Raw genomic sequence first — 24,534 nt, 5'->3', positions numbered from 1 at the left:
TACCAACTGAGACACCCAAGTGCCCCTAGGGTAGTGCTTTGCTTATGCTTTTGTTTTGTTTTGTTTTTAATCCTACCTTGTTCCAAAGGGATTTGAGGCTGTTGAGTTTGGGGCTAGCCTGTCCCCTCACAGTTGAGACAAAACTAAAACTGTGTAGTTTCTGTACAGGAGTTTTTCTTTCGCAGCCAAAAAAAAATCTTCAGTGACTGGGAGGCATCAGAGCATTGGTCAAAGAGCATTCTGTCTAGATCTGTTGCTTTCAGAGTCATCAAAGTATACCATTTTGATAGTTTGGAGGTGTTTTTGTTTTTGTTTTTTTTGAGAGCACAAGCTGGAGAGAGGGTCAGAAGAAGAGAAATTTTTTTTTTAATGTATGTTTATTTTTTAATGTTTATTCATTTTTGAGAGACAGTGTGAATGGGGCAGGGGCAGAGAGAGAGGGAGACACAGAATCCAAAGCAGGCTCCAGGATCTGAGGTGTCAGCACAGAGCCTGACGCGGGGCTTGAACCCACGAACTGTGAGATCATGACCTGAGCCAAAGTTGGAAGCTCAATAGACTGAGCCACCCAGGTGTTCCAGAGAGAGAGAGAGAGAGAGAGAGAGAGAGAGAGAGAATCTTAAGCAGGCTAAACTCCATGCAGAGCCTGACACAGGGCTTGATCCCATGACTCTGGCATCTTGACCCGAGTCTATATCAAGAGTCACGTGCTCAACTGACTGAGCTGCCCAGGCTCCCCTGGAGCATATCTTTTTAGTTTGAAATCCCACATCCTATTCTGTTATTAAAACCACATGGGTGGGCGGGGTGGAGGGGCGGTGTGCCTGGCTGGTTCAGTGGGAAGAGCATGGGACTCTTGATCTTGGGGTTGTGAGTTCAAGTCCCATGTTGGGTAAAGAGATTACTAAAAAAAAAATGAACTTAAGGGGCACCTGGGTGGCTCAGTCGGTTAAGCGTCCGACTTCAGCTCAGGTCGTGATCTCACGGTTCGTGGGTTTGAGCCCCGCATCGGGCTCTGTGCTGACAGCTCAGAGCCTGGAGCCTGCCTCTGATTCTGTGTCTCCCTCTCTCTCTGCCCTTCCCCTGCTCACGCTGTCTCTATCTCTCAAAAATAAATAAATGTAAAAAAAAAAAAATTAAAAAAAAGTGAACTTAAACCCACTCATAATCTTCTATACTTAGATATTTCACCAATGTAAGGAAAGCATGAGAAAACTACTTGGGCAACGTATTGATCATTGCTGATGTTCAGAGTGAAATGGTCTTGAAGAATTAAAGGAAGTAGATTCCCCAGCCCACCCCACCCCCAATGCAAAGAATAGTAGTTAAGAGATAATAAGGGTGTTGTTTGGTTCCTAAAGGCCAGCACCAGAGACACCTTTCTGACTCAGTCAGTAGAGGAAGGGACTCGATCTAGGGGTTCTGAGTTCAAATCCCCACCTTGAGGATAGAGCCTACTTAAAAAATAAAAAGGGCAGGACCATGGTTAATGTTATTGCAAGCAGTAAATCAAACTACTAGATCATTGCAGATAGTAGAAATTAGTAGAGCAGGCACACCCGTTCCTTTCCATGCCTGTAACTAGTTTGATAGGTTTATTTTGTACCAAATAAGCAGAAGGAACCTATTGGTTTTTATTCCAGAAACATAAAAATTAAGATCATTGCTGTATATGCATTTACAGACACACACCAATGGCACGGCTGGTATATTGTTTTGGTAAATTCTAATACCTCAAATTGATAATGATAATGGCAGTAAGTAGCCAAGGGGAAATTTGGCCAACGGATTTTGCTCAATATACAGGGAAATGTTTTGGGCCAAGTCTTACCACTCCTGTGGCAAAAAGTATTGCTTTGATTCCTTACTGACCTTGAGTGCCTACTATGTTTGACTATGCAAATATATTATTCCCTGAGAAATTCCTTTTTATGATCTGGAAGGATTCACTTCACTCAATTTCAAAAAGCAAAACCTTCCTGTAGCAAGTTGTAATAGAGATTTAGACTAGGAAACATGGAAGTGTAAGGCTGTCCTCACTAATGGCCTTCCTCACACATAATCTCTTCCGGAAGACCTCTATCATGTGTTCTACTCATATTCACACATTGTTGGAGTCTAGTGATGAATTTGGGGCCCTTAAAAAAAAATTCCTAAATCCTGTTCATTTATAAGAAACTCCCAGTCCTGGATACTGTCAAACTCAAACTGGAAAACTTGTAAGTGAAGCATTAGGATTGGAAGCACCTAGAATAGATACATAGCTTATGTTGGTCTTACGCTGATATGAGGAGTGAGGTGTCTATAAAGGATTTTCCTAGGACTGGGAAAATCCACTCTCATTCCAAAAAATTGACTTTTGTTGCTGCTGTGATTTTGGTAAGGTCTCTTCACTCCTATGAGAGGGGGATGGTGGTTGCCTCCAACTACACTGAGCCCTCTTCCAGCCTATGGTGACTGGGGACATTCTGGTTATATGAAGTATGTGAGGGCTGGACCTAAGTAGTTCGACGGAACTCCGGAAAGGGCTTCAAATTCCTTAAGCACTCCTTCCTCTTCCCCGTCCCCAAGGCACCGGCCCGATTCAAGATGGCTTCCCTGAGACAGGTAACTAAATGTTTTAGTTTAGAGCGCCCCCACCGGCGGGGGTCAAAAAAAAAAAAAAAAAAAAAAAAAGATACCGAGAGGCCTGAACGCCTGTGAACTGAGCAGTCAGAGGCAAGCTGCCGCCAGATTTTATTTTCAATCAGGCATATCTGTGGTTGCCTACGTACCCTTCTCAGCCTTTTAGGACCTCCCACCCTCCAGAGACTTCCTGGATGGCGCTCACACTACCTTGCTGGAAGAGGCCGGGCGTCAGCCCTACCATTGGTGGGTGGGAGCGGAGGTGGGAGGAGCCGAGGGAGAATGGACTACCAGCAAGCTAGATTGAGGCGAGGGCTGGCCATGCTCCGCCGGAAGGCGCCTTGTTCTCCGAAAGGGTGAGTTGAAACGCTGGCTGGAAAGGAAGCATCAGGACTTGTTCAGGTAGGCTTCCCGCTCATGCCTGCTCACCAGTGCTGGTCCAAGAGTCTTTGCAAAACTAAAGCTCTTAGAATTGGTTTCCATAACTCATTCTCCTCCTCGCTCCCCCGCTCCTTGCCCGTCCCCCAGTTGTGAGGGATCAGGTGCTGGGTGATGCTCTGGACTGAACCATTCTCCTTTGTGAAAGGCCGGGGGAGAGGGCGGCTGCTGGGCCGCGGGGCCCCAGCCGGGCCAAGCCGCGAAGGGGGCTGCCCCGCCGCTGTGGGGTTTTTAGGGCTTGTCATTGCATTACAGGGCGTGGTGTCGATTTGGGGCAGCTCCTTGTCCTGCTTGCCCCTTTTAGCGGGGAGAAAACTCCCCGGCTCCGTTTGGTTATTCCATACTTTGGACTCAGAAGTGGGAGGTTAGGGTTTTTTGTGTGTTTTTTTTTCTTTTTTGTCTGCTTTTTTGTATTTTAGTAACAAAAGTGGGTAGGAAAGCTTAGGGCGAGCGTGTGCATATTGTTATACATTATTAGGTGTAATTTCGTGGGTCCCTGGGAGGGCAGATCGGGTTTTTGGGGAGTATTTAGAGATGGTGGGAAGAGAGGAGCTCAAGCCTTGGCGTCTCCATTGACAGGTCTGCAGAGCTTACTGGTCTTCTGTTGCATTATGTAAACTCTTCACTAGCAGAAGACCCCTCCCCCTGCCTCGGAGCGAATGCAATTTCTTTATTTACCTGTCTCTAGTGTCGCAGGAAATTTTCCAGCCATTGCAGCAACTGTGCAAGTGCAGCGGCTCTTGCCCTTAAGGGACAGTCGTGAAGTGATTAAGGTCTTCAGAGAGGTGTATAGTGGGGGTGTCTAGATGGACCAATCTGTTTTCAATGACTGAGCATAGTGAGCTAGGGGTCGAAGACTTAGAACTCGATGTCTTGTCCTAGTGGAACGCCCCACGTTGAAGCCACAGGAGCTGCATTATTGGTAACTACTGCATCCTACTCTCACACTAGCATCCACAGATTACTTACTCTTCACGTTGTTCCGAGCCTTTGAGTTCAGTCAGGGATTCTCTAACAGGGTTATCCTTAGAATCGGCTGAGGCCCTATCTGGTGTGGGACACGGTGGATGGTAGAGGGGGAGTTTTGGATTTGAGTAAGTTCCTCTGTTAGTTAATTAGATCATGCCTCTGCTTAGGAATTTCTTTTGTAGTGGTCACCAAATAGCTTTCAGAACAAATTGTGGTGTTTTGGACTTACCCCACCTCTTAAAAGAGAGTTATGATAAAACATTTTCTACTTAAGAAGACCTGGGTTACAAGAGTGCCACACAAGTGGGTCTGCAAGGCATGATGAAGGACATTGGCCCAAAGAGAGGGTGGGCGAGTGTGACGGGACAGGCCTGGGGGAAGGGTTAAAACTGAAGTGGTGAAGGAGTAATGGATGGAATCAGGGATTTGATGGAGCAGTGTAGGGGTACTTGCACAGTTCACACACCTTCCCCATGTTTGATCTATCCTGTGCATCTGGCCTTTTGATTTTGTCAGTTTGGAAACTGACATGGATAGAAAATGATAGAAAGGGAGAGAAATCTACTGAGCTGATTGTGAATCACCAGGAAACAGATCTTGTATTTTCTGGGACAGTCTTCTCTACAGCACCACCAGGTGATGAGGTGGAAGAATCTTGGCATTGTGGTCACCACCACTGCAGAGTTTAGTTATAACAGGAAAAAACTTGACATTTTATTTGAAGAATCTGATAGTGATAGGTAAGATAGAGTTCTGATAGGTTAGGTAGGATGGTGAGGGGGAATCAGTCTTTCAGAGAAACTAATGTAGCCATCTCCTTTGAAAAGGGTGAGATGTTTTTAACCTAAACCACCACTTAAGATTAATTTGTGGTGCCAAGAACTAACTGTATTTGCTTACTGAAAGAATGAGATTTGATATTCTCATCTGTGGAAGGACTGTAACATTTTAACATAGCATGGAGATAAATGTTTGTGCTTTAAAGATACTGTTTGTCCACTGCCTTGCAAGAGTTAAATTGTCTTCTAAGCCTGCATTGAGCCTGATACCTGGGGAATAAACAAGACAAATATTTTCTGGCTCCTCCGCCCTTACCCCTAGGAGTCACTCTACTCCTGGACTTGCATTTGGGCAAGTCCCTGATCTGTGGTCTTCACGTGACCTACCTTGCCCTGCTGTGACTCACCTGTATTTACTGTTTTACCTTAGCAGTCGATTCATTGATAACAGTATCATTTCATATTTTACTTGGTTGAACTTTTCATTATCTCTTCTTCAGTTGATTTTTTTAGTCTTTTCCTCACAAAGTTGGTAATCTTCCTTTCATCCTTCTATTATGATTTTGTTCACTTTGCTTTTTGTTTTAATTCACTGATATTGTGCCTTTTTTGCTTATGTCTTGTTGAGACCTTTATTAAAAAAATATTTATTTTTGAGAGAGAGTGAGCGAACAGGGGGGCGTGGGGAGGTGCAGAAATAGAGCGGGACAGAAGATCCGAAGCAGGCTCTACGCTGACAGCAGCGAGCCTGATGCAGGGCTCAAACTCATGAACCATGAGGTCGTGATCTGAGCTGAAGTCAGACATTCAACTGACTGAGTCACCCAGGTGCCCCATTGTTGAAGCCTTTTAAGATATGTAAAGAGACCCTAGTTTTTAAGATGTGTTCTTTCGGTACCTTGTACTCAGTTGTATATTTATAAAACAAAGCTGTTGTATCAACCGTTTATTTTGGCCTAAAGGTTTATTTAATCCTTTATTACATTCTGAATTTTATCCTGGATAACCTTTCCTCACCTTAACCTCTGTTTTGTTTTGTTTGTGCAAGTGTATCAAGTTGTAATGTAGCTTTTTTTGTGTGTTCTTTCACTCTATTTCATATTGCCTTTAAGATTTTCATTGTATTTATGTTGCAAAGTAAGTCTATGTCTTTGTAGTTACTGGATGTTTTAAATTTAAACTACAAAGTGTGTTAGTCTCTAGATTTCTCATTAAGCTCTTCTGTAGGTAACGTTTCTTTTGCCCTTTTATGATCCATTACTTTCTATCCTTCACATAGGCTCTTGGTTGTTTAATGTCACATGTAGCATAAGTGGTCAACTTTAAAGTATCTTTTTTTTTTTTTAGACTGATATTCTATGCCTTTTATTCAGTTGTTTTTTTAGACTAACTTTAAAATAGTCTTAATCTTAATTGTTGCCTTAAGAGTGCAGCAGGAGACTTTAAAAAAAAAAAAAAGCAAGTAATTTTTACCCACCCATGTATGATATAATATAATAAAAAAAAAAATCCAGCAGGCACAAACAGAAAGTAGACTGGCATAGATAATTGTTTTACATTTGTGTTCAGCAGCAATGGATATATTGGAATATATTCCAAGCAGTAGAGCAGCACAGGGAATCTAGACAATGTTCTAGCGCCTTCAAATTCTGACTATCCAAGTATATTCTCACTTGTTTGTTTGATAAGAATTTCCAGAGCATCACACTCACTCATAATCAAGTTAACGTACAAAAAGATTTCGAAGACAATTTTAAAAATTAGGGAGCCTGGGTGGCTCAGTCGGTTGAGTATTTGACTTCGGCCAAGGTCATGATCCCGTACTTCATGGGTTTGAGCCCCGTGTTGGGCTCTGTGCTGACAGCTCAGAGCTTGGAGCCTGCTTCAGATTCTGTGTCTCCCTCTCTCTCTCTCTGCTCCTCCCCTGCTTGCACTCTCTCTGTCTCCCCAAAATAAATCAACATTAAAAAAAAAAAAAGAATTTTAAAAATTACTTATTCTTATGCATAGTTTTTAGGAAAAGATTGGCTTTATCATTGAAAGAATGGAAACATCCCTGAATTATCTCCTCTGTACATTTCCATAGAAATTTATTGTGTATGGCTTCATTTCATTTGGTCTTTTCAAAGTTTATTTCATTTTAAAAAGGTAAATAAATGACATACTACTGAAATTACTACAAAATAATAAGACTGCTTTTTTTTTCTCCTCTGTATGTCAGCTACTTAATCCTTTTGTCAGTAGTTCTAATCCTTTTGGTAATGTCCCAATATTCTAGTAATTTGTAATTCCATAAAAACACCTTTTTGTTTTGAGAGTCTACATTTCTTCTAAAACTCTGTATCTTTCTGAGAAAGGATATATTAACTGAATTCTTAATTTCATCATTCAGGAGCTGTAAAGTGTTTCAGGTTTCTCAAGTTGTCTCTCATGGTCGTTATAGAAACCTTTGGAATATCCTGCTTTTCGTTTTTTTTTTTTTTTTCTTCCCACGACATACTTTAGGGATACACTACATCTTGGGGATTTATTCCTTTGGGACATGGGTATTCAGAGGTACATTGTCTATTAGTGACATGGGAATTTCATTTTGGTTGTTCTAGAAGAAATCAGTGGTTTCAGTAGTTTAGCTGTCTATTTAGAGCCCAAATCATAACAGAATTTCCTAATGGAATGTAGTTTTCACTTTCTGTTACAGATATCAGATACACATCAGTAAAACATCTACCTAAGTAAACTGATAGGAAGATTTTTCTGGATTTTTATTTTTATTTATTTATTTTTAAATGTCTTTATTTTTTTTAAATTTTTTTTAAGTGTTTTTATTTATTTTTGAGACAGAGAGAGACAGAGCATGAGCAGGGGAAGGGCAGAGAGAGAGGGAGACACAGAATCTGAAGCAGGCTCCAGGCTCTGAGCTGTCATCACAGAGCCCGACACGGGGCTCGAACTCACGGACTGTGAGATCATGACCTGAGCCGAAGTCAGACGCTTAGCCGACTGAGCCCCCCAGGCGCCCCTATTTATTTATTTTTGAAAGGGACAGAGTGTGAGCAGGGAAGGGGCAGACAGAAAAAGAGAATTCCAAGCAGACTCTGGGTTCCTAGCTTTCAGCACAGAGCCTGACGTGGGGCTTGAACTCTCAAACTGCGAGATCATGACCTGAGCTAAAGTTGGAATCTTAACTGACTGAGCCACCCGGATGCCCTGATTTTTCTGGATTTTTAAATAGGGGCTACCAAGTTGCATGAGCATGGACCTTTCATCCGTGTTACATTCTTCATTGCTTCTACTCAGTAAAGTTCTTTTTTCCTCTTGTCTGGGGAGTGGAGCATATGAGTCAGCTCTTTATTTATACATCAGTTCTCCTATAAAATGTAGTGCCTGTTTTTCAGGTGTGCCTCCTACTGGGGGGCACCTTCTTCATGAGGCCTTAAGTGTGTGTGTGTGTGTGTGTGTGTGTGCGCGCGCGCGCACATATATATAATGGTTGTTTCCATTCACTGCTCTTCTGAAAGTCATGGGAGTCAAAAGTTGAGGCAGTTAAATGGAAGCATGTGAACTACCAAGGGGCAGCCTAGTCAATTGGAGGCTTCTATGTTCCCACCACAGGCATTGTGAAGTAAATGGAGTACTGTGAGAAAGACACTGGCATCATTCCTACAAACACAAAAAATGATTAATTGAATTACCTGAATGTTGCCCTAGACACCAGTGCTGGTTGAAGTCTGTTCCGTGGTTTTAAGGTTAAAGGGCTATACTGCTTTCTCAGAGTCTTTTCATCTTGCCCAGCAGTCCTGCTATTCTAATTGTGAAACTTTTACATCTATTTCAGTATCCTACCATTCTGCTTAGTAGACCAGCACAGCCAAGTCTCTAAGGAGTGATTTTGCTTTGAGAGAAACCTTTAATGGTACTCTTTCAAATTATTGCATAGGGAATAATAAACTCCTTTTCATTTGCCTACTATGTGCCAAACAGTGGACCTTATCTTTTAGTCTTCAGAGGAACCCTGAAATGTATGTGACGTTAGTAGCTTCATTTTACAGAAGAGGAAAAATAAGACTTAGCGAGGTTAGGTAACTTAGCCAGGAGTGGGACTCTGGTCTGTCCGACTTCAAAACCCCATTCATTAGCCAGCCTCCCCCACATTGAAAAGTTCAGTGCTGACCCCTGTGAGAGAACTGTCTTTGACCATGACATTAGACAGGTAAGCATTCTGTAGCCTGTTAAAGCTGTACCTTAAGCAGTTGAAGAACCTTTCTTCAAAAATTAATTTTTGTCTTTGTATCTCTGTTAAAAGGGGAAAAAAAAGAATAATAGTTTGTTTCTTTTATTTAACTTATTTTAAAGATAAGATATATGAAATACTAAGCTCTACAGAGGAAATTCATTTGGTCAGTCTTCCAAATAACTCCATTTTTTAGCCAATGCAAGTCAAACTAGCTCACTAAATTTTCATCAGTCCCATGTCCCATGAGGGCATTTTTGTGCCTGGAAGCCCAAGTGTGATAATAACAGTGGTTTATAATGTTTCTCCTCCCTTCGCCACATACACTTTTTTTAAACATAAATGTTGCAGTGAAAATAATATCTCATAAATAATTAAGTAAAAGTTTATATTTTTCTGTTAGGCTGAGCAAATGTATGTACACTTGGCTCAGTTAAAAAGTGCCTGAAAGAGTGCTATGTGTGTGGGGATGGGGGGAGCACACGGAGGCCTAGGACTTTATTACCTAAATTGTATATATTGTTACTTATACCGGATGCCCAAAAGTGGCATCATACAAGGTGGATATGTTGATCCAGTTAGATATTCTTCAGCTGGAACCCAGAATGTTATTTTCATCTTGGTGACCATGTGCCAGCAAAGAAGTACTTTTCCAGATCAGTCTAACTCGACCTATGGGCCATGATCCTTAAAGATTAGGCTCTTATTTTCTGTCTTCAGACATAGGGAAAACTCTAGAGTTTTACTGGAAAAAAAAAAATCTACATTGAGGCTGACTTGAAAATGAATCCATGCCCTAGTTGGGTCATATGGGTATAGTGTCATCTATTTGCTTCTTGCCGCAGTTTTAAATTGGCTGCCACTGAGGCTTTATGGTCCCAAGCCTAAAGGAGGTAACTAAAATTTCATTATTTTCAATACTGATTATCACACTATAGAAAATAGTCTTTTATGTATATTGTATGTAACCCCTTTGACTCTATGTAAAAGCTGTGTCAACTCCACGTTCTCAAAAGTGAAGATTCTATAATGCGTCTTCTGAATGAATGTTTCTGGTAGGAAACATGCCTCTGCCCATTTATTATCTGCAGTCTGAGGGAAGCCCTTGCTCTTGCTCAGAAACCTCCCCATTACCTCTCCACAGCCCCACTCCCACACACCTTTGCCAGAAGTTGAAAATGCACTCCCGGGGCGCTCCCTGGCTCAGTTGGTGGAGCATGCGACTCTTGATATCTTGATGTCTGGGTTGTAAGTTCAGGTCCCACATTGGGTGTAGAGATTACTTAAAAATAAAATCTTAAAAAAAAAAAAAAAAAAAAGGAAAGAATATGCAGTTCCTCAAGAAAAGTGCATTAAATGCCTATTACCACCTGAGAAGCAAAGGGAATAGTGTAATAAGTCATACACAGTTTTTGCCTTTGTGGAACTTACACTCTAATGGCGGAGGCAGTAACATCAAACAACTGATTCTATAATCAGTTATTTAATCTCACTACAAAAATAAAGTTATGGATATTACAGGAGAATTTATCATGGGGGCATCTAACCTAAAGCATACTACAGTAAGGTGATTAAGAATGTGACTTCTGAAGCCACACTGCCTAAATTTGAATGTGGTACTATTTTTCACTAGCTGTGGGATGTTGGCAAATCTCTTGGTGCCTGTTTCCTTGTCTGTTAAAAAAAAGAGAGAGATTCCAGACTTAATAAAATTGAATATGTTAATGAATTTTAATTGTTTAGAAGAATGCTTGGCACATAATATACACTCAGTAAATTTGGCTGTTTTTGTTTGTGACATCAGGAAAAGCTTTTCTTTGAAATGATGATGTCGAAATGAGCTTTGAAGGGTAAGTTAGAGTTAAATAGGCAGAATGGAGGAAAAGCAGTTAGAAGGCACTTGCAATAATAGTTCAGGGAAGTGGGGATGGTAAGTTGATCTAGAATGGCAGTGGAGACAAGTGGATGCATTTGAGGGATATTTAGGAGGTAAAGGTAGGATTTTAAAATAATGGATATGATGGTAAGGAAGAGATTTTCTAGTCTCTGCAGCCGTGACTGTTGGAAGATGATTACCCTCTTTGTGTGTGTGCATGTGTGGTGGTAGAGATGAAGGAGACTAGGCAGACTACCAAGGAATCAGCCTCCTTGAGGTAATAAGCCTTTATAGGGAGAATTGAACAAGTGAGTAAGCCAAGGAGATTGGAGACACTACCAAGAAAAGCCATTGAGTAAGCAAGTAGATGTATGGGGTCCAGAGTCCAGGGTTGACCTCTTGCCCAGAGATATAAATGAGAAATATAAGCATATAGATCATTTGTTGAAGGAAATAATAATAGTTGAGGCCATGTATGTAAATTAGACATTCTTGAAAAGAAAATACAGAAAGAATTAAAGAGGGCTTAGGACCAAACCTTGGTGAGCTTCAACAATGAAAGGCTGGTAGAGAAGAGTAGCAAAGCAGAAGTGGCCAGAGAGGTAGAAAGAAAACCAGAAAAGTCATCCTGATGTCCTGGAAGCTGTCTGAAAAAAGTGTGTGAGAGTGGGAATGGTTTTTCTAAAATTTATGTGATCCTTCTTGGATCCCTGAGATTCTTAATTTAGGTCTCTCACCACTTAAGGTTGGATACTAGTGACTTAGAACATCTATCTAGAGCAGGTTTAGGCTGACTAAAGCCAGTTAGTTGAACATAATCTTCAGACTCTAGAATCTAAACTGTAGTTGTTCCTTTTTGCCTTAAATTAGATATAATATAGAGGAAGAGAGCCTGAGTGTACATTCAAGTAATATAGATATTACCTGGCTGAAATTAACAAAGTATTTTGGAGGCCATTAATCTGGGTGGTGATCCCCTCTAAGACTGACTAGCATCTCCTAGGTAGGTAAATTTTTTTCCCGACAATATATCCAGCAACATTAGTTGAGTACCTCCTAGGACATAGTGTTTATGTGCCAAATACTGTGTTAGGTGTTTCATTAATCCTCATTAATGGCGCTGTAACTTGATTCCCTTTTGTACAGAAGAATGAACTAGATTCAGAAAGGTTAATGTACTTGGTGGGACAGAAATTTGAATCCATGTCCCTCTGACTTCAGTGTTCATTATACCTCCATGTACAAATATAACTAAGATAATAAAGTAGAAGATACTTATCCTAAAAGAATACTTAACAAAAAAGCCGTGAAAGCTCAAAAGGGACTGATTACTTGGGTTTGACCGTGAAAAGTAGGAATTAAGAAGGCTTTCAATTATTATATCCAGTGGACATTTAAAAATTATTATATTGTCAGACATTTTTGCTTTATTTGATATAATTGGTCACTCTTTCCCCCTGCAGTTCTCTACTCTGTTTGCTTCTGTGACTTGCACTGTTTGCTTCTCTAGCTTTTCCTTCTCTACCTACTTAGGTGTAGCTTATTTGACTCTTTAAAAAAATTTTTTTTTGAATTTTTGTTTAAATTCTAGTTAAAATAGTATAATATTAGTTTCAGGTGTATAATATAGTGAATCAACACTTCCATACAACACCTGGTACTTATCACACTGAATATACTCCTTAATCCCCATCACCTATTTTACCCATCCCTCCACCCACTGGTTGAGTAGGCTCTGTGCCCAACATGGGGCTTGAACTCACAACTTTAAGATCAAGAGTTGTATGCTGCCCGCTTATTCCAATTCTGTTTTTTTTTTTTTTTTTTTTTTTAACGTTTATTTATTTTTGAGATAGAAAGAGATAGGGCATGAACGGGGGAGGGTCAGAGAGAGAGGGAGACACAGAATCTGAAACAGGCTCCGGGCTCTGAGCAGTCAGCACAGAGCCCGACGCGGGGCTCAAACTCACATACCGCGAGATCGTGACCTGAGCCGAAGTCGGACGCTTAACCGACTGAGCCACCCAGGCGCCCCCCCCCCCCCCCCCCCGCCGCGCTTATTCCAATTCTTTTTTTTTCAACGTTTTTTTTTTTAATTTATTTTTGGGACAGAGAGAGACAGAGCATGAACGGGGGAGGGGCAGAGAGAGAGGGAGACACAGAATCGGAAACAGGCTCCAGGCTCCGAGCCATCAGCCCAGAGCCTGACGCGGGGCTCGAACTCACGGACCGTGAGATCGTGACCTGGCTGAAGTCGGACGCTTAACCGACTGAGCCACCCAGGCGCCCCCCCCCGCCCCCCCCCCCCCCCCCCGCCGCGCTTATTCCAATTCTTAAATCCTGATGTTCTCCTGGGTTCCTCCTAACTTTTCTCACTCTGAATCAAAAATCTCAACACTTGGGTTTCCAACTACATGTTTTGGTTAGCCTGCAGTGTTTAAAGTGTGTTTTTTAAAAATTAGTTGTCTACATTTAAAACCTAGATTTACATAAAACTCTATTTCTGGCATTTGAAAAATCTGAAGTTCTCTCTCAACCTTGGGTGTGCATTTCCATATGCCAACAATTAACTAGAGCTGACTAGCAGCTACACTCTCTTGGATTCTTCAGTCCTTCACAGACTCCAACATTCTCTGTTGTCTCTCAATGGTATTGATGCAGTTTTTTTGTATACTTGCTCTGCTTTACATACCCCCTGGGCAATCTCCACTCAGCACTTTTAGTTAGATACTGAGTACTTTAAATCTATCACCAAGCCAACTTTCCGATTTATACATCCAACCTCCTATCAAATTTTACTAACTTGAACTGCTCTAGGCAACTCAGATTCAACATGGCTGGACTAAACATAGCTAAACTCCTCTTTCTCTAAACTTTAGGTTCTATGGATTTTTATTCCCTAAATATTACTCAGCTCTGTCCCTTCTTTCTTATCATTACCTTTTGACCCACATTGCTATGATCCAGGCACTAATCTCCTTGTTAGGGTTCTTGGTTACAAACAACAGAAATCATCTTTTGGCTAATTTAAGCAGAAAGGGGATTTATTGGAATGATACTGTGCAGCTCACAAAATCAATGGGAATGCTAGACAGTCTGGTTTAGAAAATGATCTGAAAACTAAGGGAGGTTAGAGACATAGAGAACATGTCCAGGGTTAACACCACTGAATAGTCTGTTCAGGATGCTATAGTAGAACTCAAGTGTCTCCCATTGCTGAGTATTGTTGAGTTGGTTCTGGGTCTTTGCATTACCTCTTCAAAGTCAAAATTCTCTATAGGACTGTCCACTTAAAGTAGTTTGGGTCACATGTGTACTTTGTCTTTGCCAGGAAAAGGAGGTGACCCCCCCCCCCCATCCAATTTCCCATCTTCTCCAACAGGCCACCCCCCTATAGTGGGAGGTAAGATCCAGCCTCCCATTGAGACTCCTGCCTTGAGCTAGTCTGCCAATATAGAAAAGGGGCTTTTGGTTGCTGAGCAGAAAAAAAAAAAAATCAAATTTATACTATACAGCTTTTTTTCCCCATATATATATATATATATATATATATATATATATATATATATATATGGAGAGGGTAGAAGAAAAAGGTTATCAAGGAAGTAATTTCTTAAAAGATGAGGAGTTAACTAAGGAAGTAAAGTGGGTCACAAAAAAGGAGTATTCAGGCAGTAGGGATAAGAGGAAAGTCAAAACAAAGCACAGAAATGGCAAACAGCATGAGACATTAGAGGAAACTAAGGAACTTTGTAGTTCAGTATTGCCAAAGTGTAAATCACAACAAAATTAGAGGAGATTGAAAAAATAGGTTAAGGCCAGACCCTTTAAGGAAGGCCTTGAATGCCATGTTAAAGCATTTTCTGATGGGCGGATGAGCCACTGAAACAGAATGACATGAGCAGAACTGCGTTTCAGTTAGCTAACTGGCTACTGAATAGAGAATACATCTGGGAAATGAGGGGTTAGGGACACCGAAACACTTTAGGAGGCTGCTGTGGTAGTCCAGAAAAAAGCTGTATAGTGGAAATTTGATTTTTTTTCTGATCAGCAACCAAAAGCCCCTTTCCTATATTGGCAGAATAGCCCAAGGTAGGAGCCTTAATGGGAGTCTGTGTATATGTATATGAGGGTAGAAATTATGTCTTATTCACCTTTGATTCTCTAATATTTCCACATTAGTGTATTATACACTCAATAAATGTAGACATAATGAAGAGGTATTTTTTGATGTCCATCTTAAGGGATAAATAAGATTTTGATAAGGCAAATAAATGAAAGAAGGATGGAATATAATTTGAAGGCAGTAGCATTAGCTAGGATATGAGAAAAATATATGACAGCAATAAATTGGGGTTTTTATTTTGTTTTTTGGCTAGTATATGTGTAGAATAATGGGAAATAAGATTGGAAAAGCAAGATGTAGTCTTAAGATTTATATCTTAAGTAACAGGGAACCTTCAAACACTTATAAGCAGGAGACTGATTTGACTTTACTGTGTTTTAGGAAATTAATCTGGTAGCAGAATGGATTCATAGGAAAAGGGATCAGTTATGAAGTTTCTTTTTTTTTACACAAGCAACTGCATAAATAAAGAGGTGACAGCAGAGATAAGAGAGTCAGATAATGAATCCTAACTTTCTTCTTAGTTTAATAGTTGAATCACTCATCTCTGTAAGCCTCAGTTTTCTCATCTGTACAAGAGGGTTGACTTGATATGATTGCCAAAGGCCCTGCCAGCTCCAAAATCCGTGTGTGATATATTGCAAGAGTCAGTGGGACCTGGCAAATGATTGGATGGTGGATACAGGAGGTTTCAGAGATATCTTTGAGGTTTTAAGTCTGAGCGAATGGGAAAACAGAATTGCTATTTACAGGAGTGTTATTGGGTGTTCCTAACAATACCAGTAATGCTAGGATCTTTAAAAGTAGGAAATCTAAGGCCAAGTTGATCTCTTTCCTCAGTTGTGTCTTAGTACTGAAAATAGGATTTCATTGTTGAGGCTGGTTACACTTCAGGGGAAACTAGTGGTCAGGAGGTAAGCAGCTGTTTTTAGCAATCGTTTACTTTTGAGGGATTTAAGCTTGGGCACCATCATTCTGGGGTTGACTAGGTTCATTGGGAATTAGAGTGGCCTCGAAGTGACATTGCAAAGTGGATACTGGCCAATATGTCAAACAGGCTGAATTTCAAAAGAAGTGATGTGGGGGTCAGAGATCAGGTTTAGGGGTGAGGAGTGGATGTGTGTTTTGGAAGGGAGGGGTCTGGGAATTGTTAGAGGGCACCTGGGATTACTTTCCAGAAAGTGATACTGCTGCCCAGAGGTTGGGGTATAAAGAATACAAACCAGCATTATGTTTTTGGCAGAAAGAGTACTTATCTTTTAAAGGTAAAAGGCCCCATATTCCAGCAACTAGGCTGACTCATTCCCATTATGGTGTTAAGATTTGGCTCCTTTTAATGGGGAGTGGGATCCGGTATAGTCACTATAAGAGAGGGATAGACAGGGCTGCTAGAAGGTAGGGGATTCATTGGGAGGCGGAGTTGGCATAGTGTGGAACCCTCCCTCCCAAGTTTACGCTCTTTGGTGTGCAGAATACAGTGTAGGTGGTAGGGAATTTAATCCCCAGGACTAGTTTCCCGCAGCAAGAGATTGTGCTTCTGGCCAGGCCCCTTTTTTTTCAAGCAAGCTGCAGGCTTCGCCTCGGCCCTAGAAACCGGATAGGCCTCTCCGTGCGTTCTCAACCTAACCCGCGGTGGCGGGGGAGGGGGAAGCTCTCTCTAGTCCCGCCCTTTGCGCTGTTTTGCGTCCTTGCGCCTTTGGTGAGTGGCAGTAGGGTTTAGCCAATGAGGACGTGGGGCGGGCGGGAGCATCAAGTTAGGTTGCGCAGGAGAAGGGGGGGAACTGGTGCTGGAGAGACAGCGAGAGGGGCGAACCGGCCCCCCACGGCCACTGCAGGTAAAGGCACCTCTCTTACCCCGCTGGGGTGAGGCACAGCTTCTTTTCTCCTTCAGGTTTTGTCGGGCCTCCCAGCCTGTAGCTTCCGCCCTAACATTGCTCCCACCCGGGCATCCACACCCCCCCTCCCCCCCCCCCCCCCCCCCCGCATCTTCCCGTCTTGGCCATCCCCACCCTGGAGGGCACCCCGCTAGCTCCCTCCGTCAAGTGCATGTACCTCATTTCCATTTTGGAGGCGCCAGTTGCCTGAAATCTCCCCCCTTTGCTGTATGGGCCTTCCTGGCACCAACCCCGGCAGTATGAGCAGGTAATGTACCCGGGTCCCCGCCACCCCCACCTCCAGTAGCGTTTCCCTCTCAATCAAGCCCTCACTTCCTTACCTTTTTTCTTCTCTTCTTTTATATGAGTACATAATTTTTATAGTTTCTTTTTTAACCCCTGAATATACGTACATGCTTTTAGCTTTCATAGTTGCCTATTTTACTTTCTTTCCCTGTTTATTCAGAAAGGCTCACTTTACCAGCCATGTTTGCCCCCAAATGTCTATACCTCTGATTGAGGTGCGAGTGCTTTTTCCTTCAATAATTGGGAAAACAGAAACAGAGTAGCCACACATTTGGCATTGGGAATGGTGAAGATATAGAAGATGGCCTAGGATCCTGATCTTCTTGAGGAAATCTTTTGAGTGGCTCCAAGTTGAGAGCTCCATTTCTTAGGGTCTGTGTCCTTCCATCCTGATCCCTTGCTGACCCTAAATTGTGATTACATTCACCTTGGATGCTTATTTCCCATTTCTTTATAAGATTTGAGACTCTTTGAGTCTTATAAATGTCTCCATGGTACAGTTTTTAAATTCTTCTTTTCAAAAATTACGTTGGTGATTTTCATTTTAGGCCTTCCGGTTATTTCAAGGGATTTCTCATTTAGATTGAGCTGCTTCTACCTATCTTGTGTTTCAATAACATGTGTATATGTCTGTCTTCAGCTGATCCTCTTGAAAGGATACAGTTTCCAATAACAAGATTTGTACTTTGAAGTAAAATAGTTCTTTTCCAAATCTTGGAGCAGTCAAAAGGTTAACTGGGCATGGGTGGTACTTTTTGGAAGTGCATATTACCCAAAAAAGGTCAGTATTTGTCACTGTGGCATTAGTTCATTATATTCTAAGAGGGTGGGCAGTACAGATAAGTCTGGAGAATGGATGTTTGTAGTTCATTTTATGTAATTTTATCTATTAGACAGCTAGACTAATCTCTGTTGCAGTGTTTCTCATCCATCGTAAACAATAAATTATGATAAACTCCCTTTTGAGAGACCATAAGAAATCTTATCCTACCAGAGAGATGTTTGGTAACCCTTCTAAACCAGGCATGCTTCTCCCATCACCCTCCCCCATCTCCTCATCCCCCAGTTGCCTTTTACAGATCTTCAGTGGCCAAGATTTTGTTTGGTTTTACTTAGTATACCTAAACAATGAGATGTGTTTTCCTCTTCCATTTGATAAATATAAAATTATGACATTGAGTACACATTTCCAAACCACACATACTTTTCAGCCCCTAGTTGAGAATCACTGCTTTGTTGAAAGGTATGGGGAGATTGCAATGAAAAGTAGATAATAGTATGAAACAAAGTCCTTTATGATCAGACAAGGTGTTTTTGAAATGGGCCAGGAGAAGGAGACCTGTAAAATAAAAACAGGAGAGTTGAGACTCTGTAGATTCATTAAAAAAACAAAAACAAAGCAAGAAGAGCTATAGTAAAGGTGATAAATCTGCAGAAGAACATCGGTTTATCCTTACTTCATGGAGGAGGAATAGTTGGAGGGAAATGAAAAGCTATTGTATAAAGTATTTGTCTAGCATTAACTTGTTATATGGAGATTATAGATAGGTAGCCTTGGATTCTAACTTACTAGCATGTTCCATTTCTCCCCAACTCCTACCCATCCCATCAAGGTTTCTGTCATTAGTTTAAAATTATAGTAAGTGATCGGGCGCCTAGGTGGCTCAGTCGGTTACGTGGCCGACTTTGGCTCAGGTCACGATCTCGCAGTCCGTGAGTTCAAGACCCGCGTCAGGCTCTGTGCTGACCGCTCAGAGCCTGGAGCCTGTTTCAGATTCTGTGTCTCCCTCTCTCTGACCCTCCCCCATTCATGCTCTGTCTCTCTCTGTCTCAAAAATAAATAAACGTTAAAAAAAATTTAAATTATAGTAAGTGATTAAGTGCAATCATCAAACTCTTGTCTTTCCTTTTGAGCATATACATATGTTTCTGTTTGGGGCAGTGATAGGCCAGCACCAGCTTTTCATTCTCGCTATGAAAAAAGGCTGATATGATTTCTTTATCTAGGCAGTTGTTTTACTGAGGGATATCTAAGTGCTTCGTGTATTTGAATGCTTAACATCTACTTATTGTTACTACCAGGATTTCAACCATAGAAAGAGAATTCATGTGATACATTGAGCTTGGTAGAAAAGACCAGTTGTCGGGGCGCCTGGGTGGCGCAGTCGGTTAAGCGTCCGACTTCAGCCAGGTCACGATCTCACGGTCTGTGGGTTCGAGCCCCGCGTCAGGCTCTGGGCTGATGGCTCAGAGCCTGGAGCCTGTTTCCGATTCTGTGTCTCCCTCTCTCTCTGTCCCTCCCCCATTCATGCTCTGTCTCTCTCTGTCCCAAAAATAAATAAACGTTGAAAAAAAAAAAATTAAAAAAAAAAAAAAAAAAAAAAAAAAAAAAAGAAAAGAAAAGACCAGTTGTGGATATAGCCAGGATGACCCATGAAGTAGGAATAGATGGAGGGGTGAAGAAAATTAGAGGTATGTTGGGAGAAGGTTTCATCTTTTGAGAGTCAAGGACAACTTAAACATGGGAGTTAGAAAAGAAGCAGGAGACTAGGATTAAAAACATACATACAAGATGAATTAGGTCAGTAGAGGTGAGTTGATGTGACGGGACTGAGAAGTGGTGAAACTTGGTGGTGTGGCATGAAGTCACTGGTGATGTTTTCATTTTTGATTTTTTTAATGTTTATTTTTATTTTATTTACTTATTTTTAGTGTTCTATTTATTTTTGAGAGAGAGAGCTCACAAGCTAAGAGAGGGGCAGAGGGAGAGGGGGACAGAGAATCCAAAGTGGGCTTTGCACTGATAGCAGCGAGCCCAGTGTAGAGCTGGAATCAATCATGAGTTCTACAAACCATGAGTTCACTTTGGCTCATGACCTGAGCCAAAGTTGGTCGCTTAACTGACTAAGCCACCCAGGTGCCCCCTTTTTAAATTTTTTTAAAGTTTATTTATTTTGAGAGAGAGAGCATGAGCAGGGGGAGGGGCAGAGAGAGAGGAAGAGAGAGAGACCCAGGCAGGCTCCATGCTGTCAGTGCAGAGCCCGACACAGGACTCGATGTCACAAACTATGAGATGTTGACCCAAGCTAAAATCAAGAGTCAGACGCTTAACCATATGAGCCACCCAGGCGCCCCACTGGTGATGTTTTTAAACTATTGGGCCCAGACTGAATGAGGGGAAGAAGAAATTTGGCTCAAAAATTGGGGATGGGGATAAATGACAAATGCACTGATTGACCTTTGAAAACTTATACTTGAGTTGTATGAGGGTAAGGAAATATTTCAGAAACTGTTAGCCTATGTTTTTCCCATGAAAAAGGTGAGATTTCTGTCTGTGATTGAACTGCTGTGGAGGAAAGGAAGAGCATTGGGAGGAATAAATAGTAAGGAGTACTCCCTCTGCCCCAGTAAGGAGTACTGGAAAGGACAAAATTGCCCATGAAAGAAGAGGCAGTTTATAAACTTCTAAGTAGTGGAAACTTGTGTTATAGTTTTTATATGACACCTAACTGTTAGATTTTTTTTAGTGCAACATCTGTGACAGTGAATAGGAGATGAAAGCTAGCAGCAAAGTAGGGCATAACTAGAAAAAAGCTGATGTAGTTAAAACTATTGAGTAGATTTTTATTAAATCAAGAAATATGTATAACTTTTCTGATTGTCATTTTGAGCAACTTTGGGACAGGCATTAAATAGAGGCTGGAGTGAGTTGGTGGAATAGTTTAGCCAGAAGTAGGAAGTGATATGAATCCTGGGGGAGATGTGAAGGGTATACAATTACTGAAGCAAGGGAAATCTTGTTTAACATTGGTGGAGATGCCCTGTGTACACTATGATCAGTCTATTCTCTTTGTATCTGGGTTTCGGGGATATTTAGCCACATTATATTGTTTTGTAACAATAACTGGAATAAGTTGAGGGGAAAAATAGTTTGTGGGTTGTGTGGAAAATTCTTTAGTAAAGTCTACGTACTGTGCCACTGACAAGTTTCTTCTCTGGTGTCTTTTAAGACAGAAGGTCTTATCAAGCAAGGCTTTCCTGAATTGTCAAGTGTTGACATCATATACAAAGAATAAAGGCTAGTTTTTCATGCATTTTAGCTATATGGTTGATGTACTTACAATACCTTGCTTTAGTTGTAACCTATTCTAACATTTTTATGAACTTAAATCCTCAGACTTGGATTTACTAAACATGCTTTCATTTATTTGTAGGACAGTTTTTCAAGATGGAAACTACTGTCTCCTCTTAGAATAGGGAGTACTATCGAATTTTTGTAAGGACTCAATGGTTCATTCCATATACTGCAAGCAAATATATTAATTCGTTAACTATTTTTTTGAGTAGCTACCATGTATGTGATATCCTCCTGGTTCTTTCGGGATCTGCAGATAAATAAGATGTGGTTCCTACCATCCGGGAACTTTTTGTCTCTTGGGGAAAGAGCAGCTGGGCTACCATGCAGGATTGTGCAGGGTGTGCATTGCACATATTCATTATCATCATTGATAACATGTTTAGTATGACAATTTCCAGCAGATGGCAGACAAGCATCTTAAGGAGCAGGCAGCTTTTTATAATTTGCACAAAGGAACATTTGGGTCTTCGGAGGATATGGGCAAGAGACTGGTCATTTTAGTTAACTATTAAATATAAGTGCTTTAAATCAGGTGCGAATAACACTGGTGGGTATTTAAGGAAGGTGGGAGGACCAAGTCATCACAGATTGCTTTGTGGTTAAAGGGGTGGAGGTTCAGGGTTCTTTTAGAGTAGAAGGAAGATCTTTGAAGGTGGGAAAGATTTCAGATGGGAGAGATGCTTGGGAGTGGGGGTGGGGTGTTCTAGGCAGAAGCTACAGCATAATAGGCAAAGTCATGCAGATAGGAATCACATTAGGGGAACTGTGTAGTCTAGTTGGCCTGGAATGTAGGGTGTATATAGGAAATGATGAGAGAGAAAGTTGGGAATATAAGTGGAACTAAAATGTACAATTCTTTGAATTTTTTGCCAAAGAAGTTTTTGATCTTAAATATGAGAAAGGGGGGAAGGGACTTTAGAACAGAAATAGTATGCATAGATTGATATGTTAATTAGCACAAAGTTTGGGAAACTTCCTGGGTAAAATTACACTATAAGTGTAGCAAGATTATACTGTAAGCTTTAGTTAAAAGCGGTTATTTTTGCCAGTAGTAAGTAAAAGCATATAAAATACAAGGGAAATTTATGAAATACAATATATTCAGAAACCTTTATCTACATTCAGAAGCCTTTATCTACATTCATTGAAATGTTGCTGGTATCTTGTAAAGCTCTGTCAACTTAACCTCAAATAGAAGGCGAATGAATGTTAAATTTCCTGATCTGTACCCAAGAATGATAATTATAAAGAAATGGACACAGACAGCAAAGCTCTTGACAGACAGAAACTTCAGAGTGTGTAGGTGTAAGCCCAAAAAGGGGGTTTTATTTCTTTTATAGATTTAGTTTGAAGCAAAAATGTGGGTATTCTCTCTGCCGTGTCTTTGTCCTCAGATTACCTCACGTTTCCCTCTTTTCTTGTTCTGATGCCAGTTGATATAAAGGGTAGTACCTAAGAAGGAGAGATTTTCTTTGAGGGCACCAACTTTGCTTATTTTTCATTTGTCTTCCTCACAACAGGAGTTTCACCATCTTCCTCTGAAGACCTAGCCATCTTGCTCCATGAAGGTCAGGACAATCTGACATGCACTTGTTTCTTGCCTCTTTTTACCTGAAGAGTAGTCCTCTTCCATTGTGTACATTTTTTTCTTAATAGGGGAGGGGAGGGGAGAGCCAGTACCCCCCCTCCCCTTCCCTCCCTAGACCTTGGGGAAGTACCCTCCATTGCTTTCCCAAGATGGCAGACCCCATCATGGATCTGTTTGATGACCCAAATTTATTTGGCCTGGACTCTCTGACTGATGACAGCTTCAACCAGGTCACACAAGACCCCATTGAGGAAGCCCTTGGACTGCCAAGCTCTCTGGACTCCTTGGATCAGATGAACCAGGAAGGTGGAGGTGGTGATGTGGGGAATTCATCAGCAAGTGACCTGGTCCCCCCACCAGATGAGACAGCCCCCACAGAACTTCCCAAAGAATCAACAGCTCCAGCTCCAGAATCTTTAACTTTGCATGATTATACCACTCAGCCCGTCAGCCAGGAGCAGCCAGCCCAACCTGTATTACAGACACCGACGCCAACGTCAGGACTTTTGCAGGTCTCCAAGAGCCAGGAGATCCTGAGCCAAGGGAATCCTTTCATGGGTGTCTCTGCCACAGCTGTCTCTTCCAGTAGTGCTGGAGGGCAACCACCTCAGTCAGCCCCTAAGATTGTTATCCTTAAGGCCCCACCAAGCTCCTCAGTCACTGGTGCCCATGTGGCACAAATTCAGGCCCAAGGTATCACCAGCACAGCTCAGCCCCTGGTGGCTGGCACAGCCAATGGTGGAAAAGTTACTTTTACCAAAGTGCTAACCGGCACTCCCCTTCGACCAGGTGTTTCCATTGTCTCTGGTAATACAGTGTTGGCCGCCAAGGTCCCTGGGAACCAGGCTACTGTTCAGCGCATTGTCCAGCCCAGCCGACCAGTAAAGCAGCTGGTCCTACAGCCAGTTAAGGGTTCAGCTCCTGCTGGAAACCCTGGGGCCACAGGGCCCCCACTGAAGCCTGCAGTTACACTGACCTCTACACCTACCCAGGTGACTTGAGTGAAAGGGGGAGGTGAATTTTGGTTTAGTAGAGGGCCCAGCAACTGTGTGAGAAGAGAGCACATGAGACCAATCTCTAGAAAATCCTGTTTAAATTCTACCTTTGCTTTTTTTTTTTTTAAAGTTAATGTTGACAACCCCGTATTTACTACTTACTAGATGAAAGCAGTTAATGTTAACATTTTTTGAGCTCTTATTACATGTTTACACTGTGCCTCGCTGGTGCTGAACAAGACAGACACAGTCCCTGTCCTTACAGAGCTCACGGTCTGCCAGGAAGGCAGACATTAAACAAGAATTCATAGTACTGTATAATACAAAGTTTTATGAGAAATATTGGATGCTGTGGGAACAGTCATTATTTATATTTACAAGACTTACAGAAGCTATGTATATGTTTTCCCTGTTCTTACTGAGATTGTCCTTTATCCAGTGAAAAGGCTAGTTTCTATTGTAAGAAAGTAGAGGTTCTAGCTTCTGAATAAAGGGCCAGATGAGTTTGTGGGGGAGGGGGTAGTATTAAGATAAGTAGGATCAGAGGAAAGAAGGTATGAGGAGGCTGGTTATAAAGACTTCGGTTCTA

General features: G+C 41.6%; 1 protein-coding gene across 6 annotated transcripts in view; it reads left to right on the top strand.

Moving 5' to 3' along the window:
- The first annotated feature begins 2,920 nt into the window (after positions 1-2,920).
- CHD8 (chromodomain helicase DNA binding protein 8) overlaps positions 2,921-24,534 on the top strand; it is a 61,553-nt gene continuing 39,939 nt past the window's right edge. For 3 of the 6 annotated variants that reach the window (XM_058738445.1, XM_058738446.1, XM_058738443.1), the window contains exons 1-2: positions 2,921-3,027; positions 22,883-23,942. In XM_058738445.1, the coding sequence (XP_058594428.1) occupies positions 23,100-23,942 (843 nt within the window). In that variant the 5' untranslated portion in view covers positions 2,921-3,027; positions 22,883-23,099. Of the gene's footprint in view, positions 3,028-16,781; positions 16,880-22,882; positions 23,943-24,534 lie in introns of those variants that run through there. The other 3 variants (XM_058738447.1, XM_058738444.1, XM_058738448.1) reach the window with 3 other exon arrangements.

This window comes from Neofelis nebulosa, chromosome 7 (assembly GCF_028018385.1).
Source record: "Neofelis nebulosa isolate mNeoNeb1 chromosome 7, mNeoNeb1.pri, whole genome shotgun sequence".
NCBI classification, from domain to species: domain Eukaryota; kingdom Metazoa; phylum Chordata; class Mammalia; order Carnivora; family Felidae; genus Neofelis; species Neofelis nebulosa.
This window is presented reverse-complemented; position numbering and strand designations above follow the sequence as displayed.